Source organism: Rhipicephalus microplus, chromosome 5 (assembly GCF_043290135.1).
Source record: "Rhipicephalus microplus isolate Deutch F79 chromosome 5, USDA_Rmic, whole genome shotgun sequence".
Classification (NCBI taxonomy): domain Eukaryota; kingdom Metazoa; phylum Arthropoda; class Arachnida; order Ixodida; family Ixodidae; genus Rhipicephalus; species Rhipicephalus microplus.
In genome coordinates, this window is record NC_134704.1 from 124,671,919 (window position 1) to 124,691,594 (window position 19,676).

At 44.7% G+C, this 19,676-nt stretch overlaps 1 protein-coding gene across 2 annotated transcripts in view; it reads right to left on the reverse strand.

Annotated features, from left to right (window-relative positions):
* Window positions 1-1,742: 1,742 nt before the first annotated feature.
* The window catches only part of LOC119174256 (26S proteasome non-ATPase regulatory subunit 6), a 63,269-nt gene continuing 45,335 nt past the window's right edge, over window positions 1,743-19,676 (reverse strand). For both annotated transcript variants that reach the window (XM_075895924.1, XM_075895923.1), the window contains exons 6-8: window positions 18,163-18,331; window positions 15,840-15,945; window positions 1,743-1,852 (exon numbers count right to left, since the gene is read on the reverse strand). In XM_075895924.1, coding sequence (XP_075752039.1) covers window positions 1,784-1,852; window positions 15,840-15,945; window positions 18,163-18,331 — 344 coding nt within the window. In that variant the 3' untranslated portion in view covers window positions 1,743-1,783. The remainder of the gene's footprint in view (window positions 1,853-15,839; window positions 15,946-18,162; window positions 18,332-19,676) is intronic.

Consider the following 19,676-nt stretch of genomic DNA (forward strand, 5'->3'; position numbering starts at 1 on the left):
GAAAAGGCCAGTGCTATGGACAAAATCGTTCATTTCCCTGCTGTACGGTTGAAGCATGCGCCGAGGACCGAATTGAAGCTAGGGATTGAGAAGGTGATGCACATGGGACCCGATTACGCTTTCGCGTTTTGGTTTCTAAGGCACAATCCAAGCGGCCTCGAAGTTTTCATCTTTATATCTATTTTTGAAAGATGTGCAAACTTTAGCGAAGTTCCCACTACACGACTGCAAAGCAACATGTGCACCTAAATAGGTGCGTGCTTTGTTGATGCTGTGGATGGTGGTGCTGAGCCATTTGTATTGGGCGACACTCTTTACATCACTTGTTGCAATAGTCCCGCACTGCAACATCTGCTGCAGTTCGAAGCTTCTGCCACGCTACATTATGCCTCTTAACCTCTCAACGAGACTAGTCGCCTGACGCGATGCCCAACTTTTCTCAAAGCGCTTAAAGGACCTGTGGTGGAACACTTGGGTGCCACGCAGAATGTCTAGTTCGTCCCGGCTTTTCAGTTTTTTAATGTCACGCTTGAGACCGTCACATGTTTTTCCAGGCTACCGTCCGTTGAGGCATGTTAGACCTAAACAAAGGGCTGCTAAGCCTTCAACAGCAACTAACTATAACAAGACCTCCCAGAAGTCTAGTTCCCCCACATATTCTGGGGGAAAGTGTAGTGTACTACACTCAGTGACAGTAGGGTGAAGGTTATGAAGCAGGGCTTCCGCATATTCATGTTGCTCCCAAATAGTACAGCAGATTGCGGCTTATTTCAGTATCGCTCCCATTGATAACAAGTTTACAAAAACATTTGCACGAGAAGTGTGAATGAGAGAGACGTTTTGATCGTTCAGTGTATATTATAGTGCCATTTTTTGAGTATATTTTCTCTTGGCGAACTAAACAGTATGTTTGTGGCACGGCTGAACCACTACGTCAAGAATGCTATGTACACTTGGGAAAATAGGCGTGTTGAAAAGGCGGTGCAGACTAAGAAATGTAATGAAAAGAAAAGCATTTTTGCAAAGTGGACAATAATTCTACTCCTGCAACTGTTTCCGTCTCATCATGAATACAGCTGTTATTTATTTCAGCAAGTCGATTGAGAAAATCATTAAACATTAGTATGTACTATTTTTCGGCAAAGTACCAAACATGCCGGCTTCATAGCTTCCACAGTGCTACCAAAAACTCGAGTATTGAGCTACAGAAAAAAGACCGCGATTTTGTTTTTCCCATTGCTATTCTCACCTTCAGGTAAGTTTTCACCTTCACATAATCCTTCACTCAGAAAAAGCCAAAAGGGGCTCTTTTCCCATGCAGCCTACGACTTTGCTGTCACTTGTAACATTCTATTGTTTATCAAAGAATATTGCAGCCAACAGGTGTTCTTAAGTGAAACGCACCGTGTTTGCCATCGACGAGACACATAAAATAAACATTCAAAGATAGAATGAACTATTTCGAATGTAAATCATTGCCGCGGCACTGCACTTCTCCAGCAAGGCCACATACTGGTGAAATTGCAGCACTACCAGCCATTCATAATTGCCGAGAAATGTGCAGGTCTCGCATACCTAACAATGAACAGGCTTACACACAAATGAGACTCGAGGGCATGACATAATGCACGTTTTCATGACAAAAGCAGCAAAATTACGAGATTCCATCAAAATGTGTGGCTGTGTACGAGTTTGTACACATTTCAAAATGTGCATGTACATAAAAATTTGCAAAGTCAACATGGACATCAAAAACGCATTTATTTGCCTCTGCGGGTTGGGCTTAGATATTAATTACGCGACTCAGCTTCTGTATCCTGTTCAACAAGATGTCTCCTTGCTTGATGCAAGCCTGCGCAGAGAAGAAAGAGGAAATTGATGCCTGTTTTCACACGCTGCAAGTCATGCATTCACAACTTATACCACACACAATTCCTACACACTGCACTTTCCAGTCTCTTGCGTAAGGTTCCCAATATATACACTGGAACCTCGATTATATGTTCCCAGGTTTTGCAAGTACCTGCATTTTATGACGAATGGGCTCAGTCCTTGCAAAACTCCCATAAAAATATTGTATTAGGAAACTAGGTTAAAAGACACAATATTACGCCGACCCCGCATTGTACAATGGCCTTTTGACACCATCAAAGAAAAAGAAAATCACCTTTTTAAACTGATACCTAACTCTGACCAAATATACCCAGGTGCGAAATAAAAACTCATATACTTCTAGGTTGACTGCGAAAAAAGTAGAGCGAGACAAGGACAATATGCCTTCTTAGTGAAACGGGGGTCTGTGTCCACTGCCCTCGCTACATTAGAATAAAAATTTAATTTTCTAGGCCAGAGAACTTCTTTTTTTTGTGATTCAGTTTTCCTGGCTCTAGAGACCTGAAGAAAAACAATGACTTGGTTTAGATTGACAAACTGCGCTCTGAGAACTCTAATACCGTGGGTTTCACTATCATAAGTTCTTTATTATCAAAAGAAATAAAAATTGATGTGTCATTTTTCAATTTTGCTCCGAAATTTTCGCATGCGATGTAACAAATTTCAAAATGTATTTTTTGGATTTTCATAACATTGACTCGATAAAATTTTTGGAAACTTCATATGCTACGCCTATGGCACCTACAGATGATAACCTATTTCAATTTTAAAATTAGAAACAACATAGGATCCAGTAGACTACTTCAAAATCTATGATGTTTATGGTGTTTGGTGTGGGAACTTCAAGGTGCCATTGTTGGAAATCGTGCTCGCGCATCTACGTCTACGAGGAGAAGAAGAAGTTGAGTAGCATAGCTGGCGGAAGCCCAAGAAGAAGTTCCGTCATGTCCTGGCGAGCGGCCTTCTGCGAAAGCTGAGTGAGCACTCAGGGGTTTCGTCTAAGGATCTAAATAATAGAGGATGTTAGACCAATTACAGTTTGCTTTGCTAGCTGAGCTGATGTCGACGAATTCTCCAGGAGGTGGCCACGTGCAGCTTTCGCCTTGGTCGGCCTCTCTTCCACCCGATCAAATGCCCCTTGAAACGTTCTTTTGCGGTGGTGTAAACAGTATTCCTGTAGCTCTAGTGCCCCTGCATGGAGGATCCATTCGGCTTACCAACCCGAAAGCGGTGCAAGCTGAGCTCCAGTCGGCCACGCACCACTATTTTCACATTACTGACGTTCAACAGTTTGGCAAAGGTGGGATAATTTGTTGATCGCCTGACCAAGCTCGTGTGCATGATCTTCTGAAGTGCTCGACATTTGGATCGATGAAAGTGAATCCTTTCATCCCACCACACTTCACATGCACCAAGGGGATTGTTCGCGATGTAGATAATAACTTTATAAGCTGAGAAGAGACACTCAAGACGCTTTCCGCCGCTGGCGCGATAGCCATGCACCGGTGCAACAGAACAGTAGATAAACAACAAATCCCCACTGAGTCGATGATAGCCACATTTGCCGGTATGTCATGCCCTTTGGAAATCAGAATGTGGCTTTTGATTTTTAGAGTAGACCCGGTAGCCTTACATCCATTACAATGTCGTAACTGCTGGCGCTATGGCCATAGTATGGGAGCTTGCAAATCTGCACTTTGCATTGTTGTTCTTGTGGTGAGGGTCACTCCCCGGACGACTGCTCTGCTCAAGTCCTCTCAAGTGCTGCCCGTGTGGAGGCTGATAACCCACACAAGGCTGATAACCCTACATGCCCAGCTAGAAACCAAGAGATACAAGTCTTAGAGATAATGAACAAAAGGCGATGCTGCAGAGAGGCTATTTCAGCGATAAACGAAAGCCAAAGAGAACATTGGTTATGCTAGCGTAATTGCACGTCACCAGGCAATGATTGAGGCGAATATTTTACAAGTGATCGCAGAATCGATCGAGAAAGCTATGGCAAAACTGATGCAACGTGTCGTAGAGACTGTGCCCGAATGCCTTAGCGGGTTATTAGCGTCACAAATGGGGCTATTGCCACAAGTGGGTAGTGTTCCGACAGTGGGTCACAGCCAAGGAAATGTTCCCTCATAAGTAGACAGTGTTCAGATGATACCCTCGAATGAGGGTCCTAGTTCCAGCTTGTCTGCAGAGAGTGGCAGCTCATCAGACTCACAAATCTGCCATGCAGATTTACAGGAATGTGCAAGCGTGGATGTTGACCCGCGTGCACAGAAACGAAGGGGGCCTCCGCTAAAAGTTTCCGATACCTGTACTAACTATAAATCAAAGAAAGTTCTGCCTCAGGTCAAGGGTAGAGCTAACATTTTGGAAGAGGCTGTAGCCTCAATGGTGCTTTTGTCTCCGGACGGAGATAGATGAGAGTGCTGCAGTGGAACTGTCAATCCATATTTGCTGCTTCTACTGACCTCAATGTTTTAATTTCTCAGATTCATCCAGATGTTATCACATTACAAGAAACTTCGTTACCTCCAGATAAATTCTTTAGTCTGTGTAATTACCGACCATTTCGGTTAGATCGTCCATCCAGAGAAGGTGGTTTACTCACTCTTTTGTCTAATATATTCGGCCATAAAGCAAGGCTATCCTTTCAGCTAATGTCTACAGAATGTGAAATATTAGCAGTAAAACTAATTCTTTCAGGAGGTCACATGTTTTCTCTGGTTAATGCATATTTTGCTTTCGGTGTGCTAAATACTAAGTCACTAGATTCAGTTCTTCTAAACTGAGGGAAAAAGGTTGTGCTAGCTGGAGGTTTGAATCCTCATCATATATCATGGGGATTAAGAATGCACAAGAATGGAAAACTTTTATGGGACTGGGTGGCATTGAACAATTTCACCTGTAACAACACTGGATCATTAACCAAGACTGGATCATTAACATTTTTACGGGGCCAGTCCCGATCAGTGCTAGATCTTACGTTTTCTGGTCCAGTACTTCTAGTGTTGTCCTGGGAGACTATTGACACTAGTTCGATCAGCGACCACATTCCCGTGATATTTGAGATCCAGGGGTTGCAGTATAATGCACAGTGTCTCATTCGTTGGTTTATTGATCACAATAGGTTTAAAATAGATTTGCGGACAATTTTTACATCTTTGGCTGAAAATCCAAGCAGCACAGGTAATGTTTGCAATATTCTTGACTCTGCTCGTAAGAGGTCGGAGCTCAAAAAAAAAAAAAAAAAGGAAAACAGCCTACAGCTATTATTTGGTAGAATGACGACTGCTCGAGGGACTACAAACGCCGGAAAGCAGCGTGAAAGCAACTCATGCATAATCAGTCTCCTAGTAACTGGAACAAATACAAGTTTATTGCAGCAAGTTTCAAGCGTACTGTCGCAAAAGCAAAAGATGAATATAACCTTTGCCATTTTGAATTCCTTTCAAAATCAAACTATAAAAGCATACTGTTCCCGTATCTCAGATCTATCAAATCAATTCCAGGTCCCTTAAATGCAGAATCAATAGTGCATACTACCCAAGAAATAGAAGATTCACTAGGTGCAATTGCCAGTGGTTTGGAGGCTAGATTTTCTACCTGCATTCATTCGCCTCTTGTGAAGCAAGAAACTGTCGAAAATACTGAAGATATATCGTTATCTGTCCTCTCGTCAGTTGTAGCACATTTACCAGCGGCAGCACCAGGTTTTGATGATATCACTACGAAGATGCTGAAAATCTTCTTGAATGTTGCTCGGAATGTGTTATTGGATACCGTAAATTATTCTCCAAAATTCTCTTGGATTCCATCTGTGTGGAAGGTAGCTAAAGTGATACCCTCTACTTAAAGATGAGACAAAGCAACCTACTCTCGACAACATTCGACCGATTTCATTAATATCCAATTTTGTAAAATTGATTGAGAGACTATATTACATGCCCTAAATTTGTTACTGTTAATAAATTATTAAGTCCCTGTCAAATTGGTTTTAGAACAGGAATGTCTATCTGGTGTGCTCACGTTAATTTGGAGAGCAGAATCCAGCTAACACGGCGAAAGAAACAGTATACAGCATTAGTTACACTAGATATCTCTAATGCCAACAATAGTGTCGAATACCCAATTTTACTAAGAAGGATGAGAGAGATTGGCTTGCCTGACTTTTTTATTGCGTGACTGAGTTCTTCCTGGACAGGGAGTTTTACTGTGTAAAAGGTGGAATATCAACAGAAAAATTCAGAGACACGAGGTATTCCCCAAGGAGCGGTTTTGTCCCCGCTACTATTTAATATCTTGCTTAGCTTCATTCCTCATCATCAAAGAGTGAACACGTATGCTTACGCGAATGACATAGCATTCTTTGCATCTGCAGATGACATTGATTGATATGTGGAGCTTAACGTCCCAAAACCACCATATGATTATGAGAGAAGCCGTAGTGGAGGGCTCCAGAAATTTAGACCACCTGGGGTTCTTTAACGTGCGCCGAAATCTGAGCACACAGGCCTACAACATTTCCGCCCCCATCGGAAAAGCAGCCGAGATCTGCGGATGGCATTCAACAACTTTATACCCTTTTACAAAAATACTTATCTACCTTGGAAGCTTGGCTAGACAGCATTTGACTCTTAATGTACAGAAACGTGCAGTTCTAGCATTCTCCCTGCAAAACAATATATCATTCTCATTCCACCAAGCAGATATTCCCCAAGTGCCAAAACTCAAGTACCTTGTAATCATTCATGATGGAAAGCTCCACTGGCGGATGCATATTGAACATACAGTGACCAAAGCGTCACGTGCGTTAGGCCTACTCAGAAGGATTAGTAACAGTCGATGGGGCATGCGGACAGATGCCTCAATAATGATTTACCGGATGTACATACGCCCTATACTGGAGTTTGCGTGTGCCTTATTTTCTGGAGTACCAGCACGGAAGATACGTTCGTTAGTTCTAATTGAGCGCCAAACACTTTGCTGGTGCCTGGGGTTACCCAAATTTGCAGCAAACTCTAATCTATATCACGAATTCCTTCTTTACCTGTTAGATTCAAATTGTTAACAATTCAAACATTCTTAAGAGTCTATGACTCACCGATAAGATGAGAAGAGTATATAGTTATCAGTGATCCAGCTCTGTTTTTTAATATAACATGGCCTCGCTTTCATACCCCTCAGGTAATCGTTACCCAGAAGCTGTTGGACCCATTGCAGGTAAGGCTTAATGATATAGTGCCTATGAGTGGCAGGTTCAGTGAATTAGCCATATCTTATGACGATACATTTCCTAACAATGCGAAATTACTACCTAGTAATCTTTTGAATGGCATTTTTCAAGAGCACTTAACTCAAATTGATTGTACAATTGTGATAGCATCTGATGCTTCCCGGTGTGAAAAAAAAGACCGAAATGAGAATTTTTTTTCTATACAACTAGACTGGTCATTTTCTGTTAGGCTTCCTGAATACACCCAAATATCTTTGGTCGAGTTCTTAGCTGCTATATCAGCCATGCTTAAAATTACTTTCACTATAACTTCTGTGGCTATAGTTACAGATTCATTGTCGTTGTGTTCGGCACTACCTGCTTCAACAGATTCGGATATTCTAAGATTATTGCGATTACTTGTTTCTCATCATTTGCGAGTCCTGCGATTAATTTGGGCGCCGGGACACAAATGAAGTTGCGGACTCTTAGGTGAAAGCTTCCCTGTCAGGTCCAGTTGTCTCTCTCCTTCCTGTTATGGCATTTGTTGCTGCGGCAAGGTTCTGAAAGTATGCACTATCTGTGTTTACTCCAAGTCTCGATTCATCACCGGACTTTCTGCACCTACAGTTCCCTGGAGCAGAAAATGATGTGCAGCAAGACGAGCTGAAGTTGTAATAACTAGAATGCGTTGTAGAATTCCAAATCTAAATTTTTACATGCACAGAGCGAATTTGGTAGTCTCCCCTTTTCGCTCCTATTGCAACGAACTCGAAACTATCGAACACTTCTTATTGCGCGGCTGATGTTTTTCTTAACACAGCAAACGTAGTATCGGAATTATATTGCGGCAATGTGGTTCTAGATCTAATGGCTAGTACGTTTGGAAGCGGTCGACCACAGCATGCTCGCCAGGCTAAAATAGTGAGCATTGCACTTCACAGCCAGCACGAGAATACCTCAGTGCAGATAGAAGCGATCGTCGTGCCCTTCATTTGCGAAGATATGATCGAAGGGCCCCAAGACAACCACTTGTTTCGTTCAATCGTTGCGGAAGGCAAGCCACTAGCAGACACAGTGGTTTTCCCTAGGGTCACAGGTGAACCTGGAGCGAGCCTGTTTATCGATTCCAACCAGATATGCAAACTTATGCTGAATGCAAGTGAGGTGAAATGGGACACCGAAAACCACCTCTGGTAGCGATCAACACAAACTTTGGATAGACTCTTCAAGGACCATTGGCGTTCTCAGAGAAAGTTCATAAGAAGACCAGCAGTCATATATGTGTTTTGACAGTAGACACATAGGAAAAGGAAGCACTTTCCTTCCCGTTATATACTGGCAAATGGAAGCCATTGGAATTATGGATACACCATCATCCAAACAAGATGAAAAGTTTGAGAACTCAGCTGACACATTTCCTGACGAAAAAAAACCAACAGATAACGTGGTTCTAGTTGCCCAGAACAGGACGCTGGACCCTCTGTTTTGGGTCACTAAACACAGTCACTGGAAGACGGTCCCTCGAATCACGGCTTGGGTGAGGAGGTTCTTTCACACCTGCCGAGCAAGATTTATTAAGACAAGAGAAGGTCCTCTATCAGCTGAAAAAATTGCTGAAAGTGAAGAAACGTGGATAAGGACTTTGCAAGCACAAAGTTTTGAATATGAGATTGTGGCCTTAACTTCGAACAAAGCTTTCGAGAAGACGTTGGCCATACGAGACTTTCCCCATTTCTTGGATAACAAGGGCCTCACAAGAATCAAGACTCCCCTAGAAAACATTGATGCATCAGAAAATGTCAAATGCCTCATACTGTTACCAGCAGATCATCACTGCACACACCTCATCGACGTCTTCTGCACAGTGGTGTGGGTGTTACACTCGCAGAGTTGCGTGATAGGTTTTCGATTATGCGTGGTCGTCAATGTATTAAGAGAGTGCTTCGCCAGTGCGATGTTTGTGCGAGGTTTCGTTTAAAAGCCGCTTCAGCTTCTTTGGCCCCGCTACCTGTCGACAGTCTCGAGGTGTCTCCCACTTGAAGTCACGGGCCTAGACTTCACTGGTCCAGTTTTTGTAAAGGAAGGCAGTTCGGTGAAAACATTCATTGTGGTGTTTACCTGTGCAGTAGTATGAGCAATTCACTTGGAACTTGTCAGTGTGAATTCTTTTTTATTGGCTTTTCGTCATTTTATTTCACGTCGTGGCTTACCGAGTGTCATTTATTCTGATAATGCTTTAAGGTTTAAAGCAGCCAGTCGGGAACTCAAGCTGTCGTACAGACTTCTACGTGACGAGCAGGTACAGAACTTTTGTGCGTCAAGTACTGTATAAACCGGACTATAGGTCGAGTGGGAATATAGGTTGACCCCCCCCCAAGTTTAGGTTACCGAAAAAGAAAAAAACAAAAACAACCCAAAACTGCCGAACCACATCTATTTGCGAATTGGGCGCACCGCACCCTCACCGTCGGAGCTCCCCACAACCACCATCGCAACAGCTCCTATTCGTCCGACGAAGCACCACTGTCATCTGAAGACGAGAGTTTGTCGCTGGCCGCCTCCCACAGTGCGTAGTCTTCCTAGCCATCCAGCGAGTTGCTGATGCGACATTTCTTGAAAGCCTTTTTCACCATGAAATCTGGCAAGGAACCCCAGGCGGAAAGCACCCAGCCACAAACAGTCGCAAGCGGAGGCCTCTGTATGCGGCCCGTCGGTGTTTTTGGGTTGTCGCCGGACATCCACTCTTGGTACCCCAGCCGCACTCGGCCCTTGAACGGCTTTTAGCACAATGTCGAACAGCTGGAGGGTGGACGTCATACCACTTGGTATCACGGCGAGGTCAGTTTTCCCGTCGCCGAGTGCGTATTTCACAGCGTCTGTAAGTGACCACGAAACGTATCCAACACCAGCATGCTGCGAAAACGCAGCAGTGCGCCTGGCCGACGGTTCCACACCACTCGTATCCATTCGAGCATCATGGCTTCATCCATGTATCCCTTTTTCTTGGCGCGAACGACAACACCGGGCGGGAACACTTCCTTTGGCATTGTCTTGCATTGATGAAGGGCGAAAGCTTTCTAACATTTGCTGTGCATGCCAGCATGACGGTGAAGCACGAGTGCTCGTTGCAAGCGGACAACAGCTTCACATCCTTGGCGCCACGCTGCATGTTCATGGTCGACAAAGGCATGTCAAACCACACGGGGGTCTCATCGACGTTGCCAATCTGCCCCATCATGTAGTCGTTCTGCTCCCAAAGCCGGTTCACGAAGTGCTGAAAGTTTATAAGCTTGTCCTCGAACTCCTCCGGCAACTTTTGACAGATGGATGTGCGCCGCCGGAGAGAAAATCCTTTGCGTCGCATAAATTGACGCACCCAAAAGCTTGGCGCACGAACTCTTCTCTCGTGAGACCAGCTTCTCGAGCGAGTTTCATGGCTTTCTTGCGAATGGTAACCATGGTCACTGGCAGCGAGCGCGCACGAACTTCCCGCACAAAGTTTGCTAGCTTATCCTCCAGCTGCGGATGAACGGCACTTCGTCCACGAAACGACATTTTTGAGGATTGCAGATCTGCAGCTTCCCTTTCTGCGCCCTCCAATAGTGCACGCTTTTTTCCGATACACCAAAGCGGCGCTGAGCAGCCATATCCCCGTTCGCTTTTGCGAACTCAAAACATCTAGTTTAAACGCAGCAGAGTACTGCCTGCTTGTACAGCTACTCACATTCAGTGAACGAAAAAAAAAAAAAAAAGGTTACTAAAAATGCAGCGCAATGTCTAGCGCAGCGAAAACTCAGAACAGATTGGAAGCAAATCACGAACACAAAGAAAACAGACAGAGCGAGAGAAAAAAACCTGCCTGCGATTAGATTTGGATGCGGATTTGAATGCAGATATGGCTGCGTCCGGCTTCTCAAGCCCATGCAAGCCACATGTTGCCAGGCAGCGGCACACTTTTGGCTAGTTACCGCTATATAAGACGAGGGGCGACTTTAGCTTATTGTTTTATTGAAAATATTTCGACTTATATTCCGGTTTATACGGTAATATCACGTGGAAATTCATTGCTGAGCTCGCTTCAGGGTGGGGAGGCTCTTGGGAGCAAATGCTTCGAACGGTTAAAAACTGCCTCAGAAAAACTGTGGTAAAAGATGCTTCAGCTTTGAGCAGCTTGACACTCTATTGAATGAAGTCTAGGAGTGATAAATTCAAGGTCACTGACATACATTTCTAATGATACTGCCGAAGCAGAAGTACCCACTCCTTCACACTTTTTGTCAGGTGGCCTCACGGCCATTCTTTGCTTGCTGAATGGCCGTGAGGCCATTCAGCAAGCACAAGTTAGCGATAACTCAGAAGGCTGCACAGAGACCCTGGACGCCTGGAAACGTAAACAAAAACTAAATGACTTTTGGCAACACTGGCAGAAGGAATACCTACTGACACTAAGAAGCGTGCACAGCAGGTCCCAAAAGCTAGGAAACACTTTAGTGCGTGGTGACATTGTCATAATTAGAGATAACAAAGTGCCTCTTACGTTTCAGAAATTAGCTAGAGGGTTTGAAACCTTAAAGACTAATGATATTCACGTCAGAGCATGCAATGTCAAACTGGCAGACGGTACAGAACGCACGAGGCCAGATCAACTTCTTTGTCCTCTAGAACTGAGCAAGTGATATTGTTGGCCGCAGAGGATGCTGGAAATCGCGCTCGCGCGGTGCATGGAGGACGACGACGAAGTGATGTGAACAAGCAGTGAGCGTGGACGGTTTGCTTGTGACTGATTCGAACGCTATGTTTTGGACAGCTTAGCACACTGCGCCAATAAACCCGGCAGAAGTGTCTTTCGCCTACAGGCATCTCCCCCCATAGTTCCTTTTTGCGTGTTTTCTCACTTACCGAGCGCCATGTCGCAGTAAGAGTGGTGTTTTCGGGATTGTGAAAGCGTACTTTACTAATACGTGAAAAATCGTTATGCTCCCTGGTGTCGTTTTAAGTGGATACTAAAGGCAAAATGCAATTTAGCGTTCACTCTTGAAATGCCATTCCAGAAACCGCGCAGCGCTTGTTTCATGCCAAGAAAGCGCTTAATGTCTTGAAAGAAAATCTCACTTGAGTGGTCGGTTCGCACACTGCTAACCGAATTCAAACTGCCTGCCTCTCAAGGACTTGTGACAGAACCACTCCCAGAGATGCCATTAGTGGTAGCTACACAAGCACCTTGCGTTATCTGGCAAAATTGTGCCTCTACCAGAAACACAGGCAAAAATACTTCTTGCTAGGCTCGTTCCTTTTGCTGGCCGCTGCTGCTTATATTACAATGAGATGTTTTCCGGGGAAGTGCTTGATACTCGGACACCGTTTTGTCCCCTTTGGAAGCTGCATGCGATCTGGCCTTCAGAGGTGGAATATGATTGCTCCGTACGCTTGCACCGTTCGCTGAGCCTTTCTTTTATGCCTCTGGTGAGCCGTGGCCTTGAAATGCAACACGATCAATGCATGTATACCATGGAATGTAAGTGCGCAGCCTTCACGTGTGTGATCCACGTAGGACCAATGTGCTTTCAGACTGAGTAATGACACCCAAGGTGCCCGACACCTCAATTGGCTCTGAGGGGCGGTCAGAAAACCAGCCATGAGAATGATATGTAACCCTTCCTATTAATGCAGTTTTGCTTTTTAAAATCTTGAAATCTGTTCTTTAATGTTCCATGTCTCTAATGCAAGCACACAGCGTCCCGACAAGACTGGTGAAAGAGCACTATGGACAAGCCGTACTTTGAAGGGCGGGTTGCGCGACTAGCTTAGGTTACGCTTAAAAGGTTACGCTGCTAATGCCCATCTCACATTCACAGAAGTGCAGCACTGAACACGCTTCAAGCATAGGAGTTTCCTCCATGGCACCATCGGAAAATCGTTATTTCGTTGTAGCAGCAGGTATTACACGGACGCGGCATGTTCTCTAAATCGGAGTTAAAGCGAGTGTTGGGGGCCAGCAAAACCTGTGCAGCAATTCGCGATAATGAAACTATTGCTAAGATGCAACTTCGCAAACAATAACTACCACTGAAACACAACGGTATGAACGGATTCCAGCCCGGCGAAAACTGAATTTTCGAACAACTTGCGTCACTCCCCATGGTAACGCCAAGTTGCATTCTTCGTAAAGCAAGGAGAAGCGCTTTACTACAACTTGTAGTGCATGGAATATTATCTGTCTTATAGGTGGTTTGAGTACTAATGATTAATTGTAATATAGATTCTTGACATCATCGGTCCCATTCCAAATGTCCCACTGATGTCACATACCTTACATTCACATTGGATTCTCAATTAGTAGAGCACTGATGTTCATAATACTGACATTTTAGATGTTCTCAAACATTGGCCTTTCACTTTGACATGAATCGTTATAAGCCTTTAGAGTCCTTTGGAGCCTTTACATCACTTCCGAACCTGCCTGGATTGCAAGCCTTGTTAAGGACTTGCCTATACAAGCTCGATTTCCATGAAGTATCTTCAGCTAGTTGAGCCATAGAAGAGTTGGAAACCGAGAGCTGGGAATACTAAAAAAGTTCCCTAGTTTGCTATGGGCACCCCGAAAATTCCACGAAGCAATCTCTTCTCTCCAGCACTTTCTGGCTTACGCGGTGACGTGTGCAACGTTGACATGTTGGATCTGTGCCTCCCGGGTTAACATGCAGTTCGGCGCAGACAAAGAACAAGAAACCGATGACACCAATTAGTATACCTACTTGCCCAAATCGCCGAATCAGTTGGATCTGCAATGGTATTGGCAACTCATGCAGCGATTGGCTGAACAATAACTTACAACTTTTGGTTAGTCTACAAGCTCAAGCAGCTGCCTACGCTTCTTGCTTCAAGGTAAACTAGTGTGCGTAAATAAAGACACAGACACAAAAAAGAAGGAACAGGGCCAGCCACAACAGGAGCAGGGACATTGTGTGTGTCCCTGTCTTTAGTTGCATACACCAGTTTACTTTGAAGTGTGAACAAACTTGTCCATTTTCAAGTTTTATTGAATGCTTCTTGCAGTTTTCCGTTATCTTAACCATGGGCGCATGCTTGCAAAGTGGCAACTGCGGCCCATAACACAAGTGCCAAATTGCTAGCATATTGACAGTGCCCACACCATCATGATTCCTACAAGCACAGGCCAATATGGCAACAACAGTAAGCAACCGAGGAGTGCGCCGTTGACAAAGTCACGGTAGCCGGATCGAGCGCATTAGAGACGACGGATGTCACATGTGAGATTGGGAGGGGCATTCGGCGTAAAGGGCAAAGCGGCTTTGAGAGAGGAAACCAGCCAACGAACGAACAGTGGCAAAGGAAAGAGCAAAATGAGCGATTGATGCGTTTCGATCATTAAACGCGCATAACTTCGCTAGTATAGCACCATTTCAAGGAACTCTCACGGATGTGTGTTTATGGTAGACTCGTACATAGCTACAACACCACACCCATATTTAGACCTCTGGGCGGATTAGAGGCCCTTTAAGGGTACACTGTTCGTTGTAGTAGTGAGCTTCATCGATTTACCAAGTCCCGGATCACTCGCGGACGGCCCGCGAACGCCTCGGCTCAAAGGTGGCTACGTCACATGCACGTGATCTAAATGTTTAAGAGCCATCCCGAGCGGCCTCGGGCCATCTGCGCTCTTGATGCTGAATGCATCCGCTGTGGCATCTGCTATGCCTGGCTATGCCGTCTGCTCCCTTCATAGCTGAAACACAGGCCACAACACTGACCCATTTGCAACCAAAACAGCAGTTAGGTAGTGAATTATACCTATTTCTGTTGTGATGCAACTTACTGTAAGTGAACTACTCGAGCGCATGCGCATCGTAGACAGGCGCGGTCGTTCCACCGCTGTTTCTCCCAGCAAGCATAGCGCGTGTTTGCCCGACCTTCGGGAATACGCACATGCTCGACGTGGCTCAGAACACCGATGACAAGAACTGGGTGCCCTAAAAATGCGAAATCTAGAAACATGCGAGAAGCGGACAGAAAAGCAAAGAGAGAACAAGAGCGCATCGAAAATTTCCCGTGTCTAACTTAAGATGGCCGCACAGCATGCGCACTGCGCTGTCATCTGCCAGCTGCCCGAAAAAAATTGTTTGGACGGTCCCAAGCCGCCCGCAGGCCGCCAGGCACGCGAAAAACGAACATGCGTCCGAGCGATCCCGGACCAGTGGGCGGAGCTTCCAGCTGGTCCCCGAGAAAAAACGAATGCACCACCGGCGTCCGGAGCCGTTCGGGACGTGTAAATCGATGAAGCTCACTGACTTACACATCTACCATCTCCCGAGACCACTATTACCAACATGTCATGAAATCACGGATTTCGACTGTGCCAATTTACACCCAGAGAATTACTTCTCGATCAGTATAGACTGCATTGTAGTCTAAGAGGGCCACGTACTAAACTGAGTAAGATTGAAAGCTTTGACTTAACATCAATGGTTAACGTCAATGAGGTTAAATATGCTTTGATATTTCTGACATCACAATTACGATGACACTATGGCTTTGGCACAGACTTTTTCTTTTAATCTTGACCTTAGCCATTTTATGTTGCAGCAGTCAATATGTTTTGGTATAATCCAACAAATACAAAGTTTTCAAATTACTAATCAGCCAGTATTAATTTCCCTTTAGTGCCCCCTTACAAGGTGCACGGTGATGCAAGGCAAATCAATCTCACCTGATACTGGTAATTCTTGCTGTCTGGCCGATTGGTCTCGACCACTTCGCCGACCTTGTCAATCTTGCAGTGCAGTCGCCCAGCGGCAATGTACCGAGCCAACTCCCTGCAAGTGGCAAATGTTACTATGTGACGGCAGTCCTAGTGCGGGCACATTTCATGCAATCAAAAAATACTACTAATAATAATAAAAATAAAAGCTGAATTCTGGGGCACTAACAAATGCTCGCGTTTCGCACACCTAAACACTGATATGGTTATGAGGAGCCCTGTAGTGGAGGGCTCCGAAAAATTCCACCATCTGGGGTTCTTTAACATGCTCCTAAATTCCAAGTACAATGAAATTTTGGTAGAACGAACTATTAAAAATGCCATGCTGACTGCTAATAGTTTCAATGTAAAATTATTTCACTACTACATACTTCGGAATACCAAACTTTTCAGAAAAACGAGCGTTAATTTAGTTCCACGTTATATTAACAACGCCTCAGTACTACGAACTAATGTTCTGAAATCAGTCGTAACTACCAGAGCATGAATGTTCATTCATGTTCATTCAATATGCATGAATGTTCATTCATTCTGCTCTTCATTGCTGAGCTACATAGTATACTAAGTGAAGTAGTTCCTTTAGCAAAAAGATCCGAGTACAATCTACAAGAAAAAAAGCTATTTTCCCAACGGCACAGTACAAGAAGAGTCAAAAGGCCAGCAGCACAGGGCACACTGAAGAATGAGTTTTGAGAAGGGCACCCCATAACCATTACATGTACAGCAGACACTCATTAAACAAAACCCAAAGGAACCAGGAAAACACGTTCCATTTTAAGGGGGGACGCGGCACTTAAATGTTGGAAATCGGCCAAAAAATTGCATTTTCTTTCTCACCGTTTTCGCGTTCCCGAGGCCCTTCTGCATCTATCAGCAAATTTTGGCTTCGAAATTCCATTTATTTCTGGAGTTATAAGAGATAAAAAGAGCAACTATGCGCAAGCGAACCTTTAAATTCAAGTCTAAACTAGCCTTACTTCAACCGCCGACAGCACGCGAACTCCGCGCTCCACCAGCGCCATTTTGGTCTAGTTTGAAAGGTCGCATTTCCACCTTTTCTCTTGTTTTCAGTAAGCAACCATGTGCCCCACGCGGAAGCAAAAAAAAGCAAAGCAAAACCACACGCCTTGCGTGACTCCCTTGGTTGCCTGACGCACGTGACCAAAATGGCGTTTCTCGATTGGCCATGAAAACTTGATGGCAGTGTCAGCCGCCATTTTGAAAAGGTATCGCTCTTGCGATGGTGTCTTATCGCTAATGTGTTCGTGCAGTCAGTGTGTTAGAATATTTTGGTGTGGTTTGCTATGCCCAGCGGTGCGAAAAAGTTCCGGTCGAAGCATCATTTTGGCAGTTCACGGAAGAAAGGCCGGGGTAGAAAGCCCCCTTGGTGCTGCTACTGCATCGCGGGAGCAAGCTCCGACATCGTCTGATAACGTCGACGTGGCCGTAGACAATTCCTCGTGCATGCGCGGCGTGGACGCTGGTCGCACGAGTACTGATGTTATCGTCAACAGAGGAGAGCGCGAAACGGGTTAGCGTACGCTCTGTGGACTATGACCGCGCCGATGCTATCGGAAACAAAGAAGAGCGCGTTGAAACACGCCTCGAGCTATTAGCATAATTTTTGTTTTGCCAGAAAGATAAATGCATGCAGTAAGCAATATGCCTATTTTCAGAAAAATATACATTTCACAAAATTTTTTAAATGGGTCACATATATGATATGTGACAATGGCTTTATTTTCGATAAACATTGATGACCTCTAACTCTTGTTAAAATTCACCAAGTAAATTGATTTATAGCATCTCGCTATCCTTGAACATCCTGCATTGTTTCAATACTATAACCACCATTTTTGGGCTTTCTGATTAGACGCTAATTTTGCTCCAAACAAAGGACCCAGCTTATGCAATGATAGCACAGCATATTGGGAACTACTAGCCCTATCACAAAAGTAATTACATTTTTGGAATCTGCACATCAAAATACACAAACTATGAAAATTCCAACTGTGAAACTGTGAAACTGTTCAGATCTATCCATAAATGAAAAAGTCGCTTTTCAAGTGCAGCTTCCCCCCTTAACAGGGGTTCTGTCTACAAAGAGTAGAACAGGGGTGCCGAATACAGCCCCATCGGAGGCAGTTATTCCTATTAAGCAGCACTTCCGTTCAAGAGATTTGAGTGACTAAACTTTGCTCCATTTTCTATGCTAGTGCAGTACTTTGATTTCATGTCACTGCGGCATGGGCGACAAAACACGTGTACTCACTGATCGATGAAGGCGACGGTTACGCCAAAAGCATTGGCCATGTACTGCAGCGTCAGGCTACGGTAGGACTCTAGCAGCTGGGAGTAGGCCAGGATGCGCATTTCGCGCACGTAGAAGCGCACGTGTGGAGCCCACAGCCGGTCACGCTGGAGCAGCTGTTCCACGTGAGCTGCAGCGCACACACAACGAGAGGAGTGAGAGCAGTTTTTGCAACAAAAAACATGCTAAAGTCTTTACAAAGGCTGCATTTACAGACAAACAGGACTAAAGCATTGCAGTGTATACAGGGTGCCTGAGCTATCGTGCACCGAGACCTCATCGAAACGGCTTAGCTGTCGCGCCAATGCCCACAACAAGCAAACATGCACATTTTTTAGCACGACGAGGATAGTTACAGCACTTTGCACCCGTTTTTTTTAACTGTCACTCATCTAAATGTTTTTCACATACCTGACTTAAACCTAGCAGCCCTGTCTAACGTCCATCTGGTTTTTTCCTACTGGTTCATACTAATTCAAGTTAATTGATTGAAGCTAACCCAATGAGCAAACCTTAATGTTCGCTGATACATATGTAAATTATGATTTTGTTCGAATAAAACGAATTCGAATTTATAAAAGCTAAATGAACGGAGGGCTCACCATGCAAAGGTGCATGCACATTGAGCTGACACACAAGGGGGAAGTTTCAGAAGGCTTACATTTATTCACAAATCACAGGACATCTGTCATTACAGTCAAACCTCATTATAACGAAGTTGAAGGGGAAGTCGTAATTACTTTGTTATAACCATTAGTTTGTTGTAGCCAATATCCATTTTTACCGACAATTAGCCAGCAAGAGAGAATGTACTCGCCAACGAATATCACAGCTGCCCTCCGCGCAGATTAAAATGGCCGTCAGAAGGCAAGAACTAGCAAAATAATAAAAACAAAGCACTTTATTTCCGCCAAATTCAGCATACCAGCTGACAGATCACTTCGAAGAAAAAGAGTCCTTAATAAACTTTTGCCGACTCTTCCTCACACGGATGACTGCTTTTTCAGCTGCAGCAGCTACTTCGAGTCCGTCCTCGCCGTCATCGTAAGCGACAAAGAAGCGGCACAACAGGTCTGTCCCATCCAGCGCTTGCGTGGGCATCGGTACGTTGGGTTCGCCAACATTAGGCTCCAGAGTGTCGACACATACGTCACTGCTGTCATGCACACCTGTAACTGCGGGCACAATTTCAACATCTGACAACTCTTCCGTTGTCACCGCGTCAGCATCGGCATCAACGTAGGTGCAGAAAGTGTTGCAGTCGAGCACAAAGCCAGCGTCAAATAGAGCATCCCACAACGTCTAGGCCTGGTCGCCCGCGGCACCCACACATCGTCGAAATTTTCTGCCACTTTTTTTTTGCTTGATGCCAGACTCAAGGGCCTTCAGCATTGCCAACTTCTGCTTGATTGTTATATTTTTGCGCTTATGTTTGCCGCTGCCGTTGTCCATCTAGTGTCTAACGGCAGAAACTG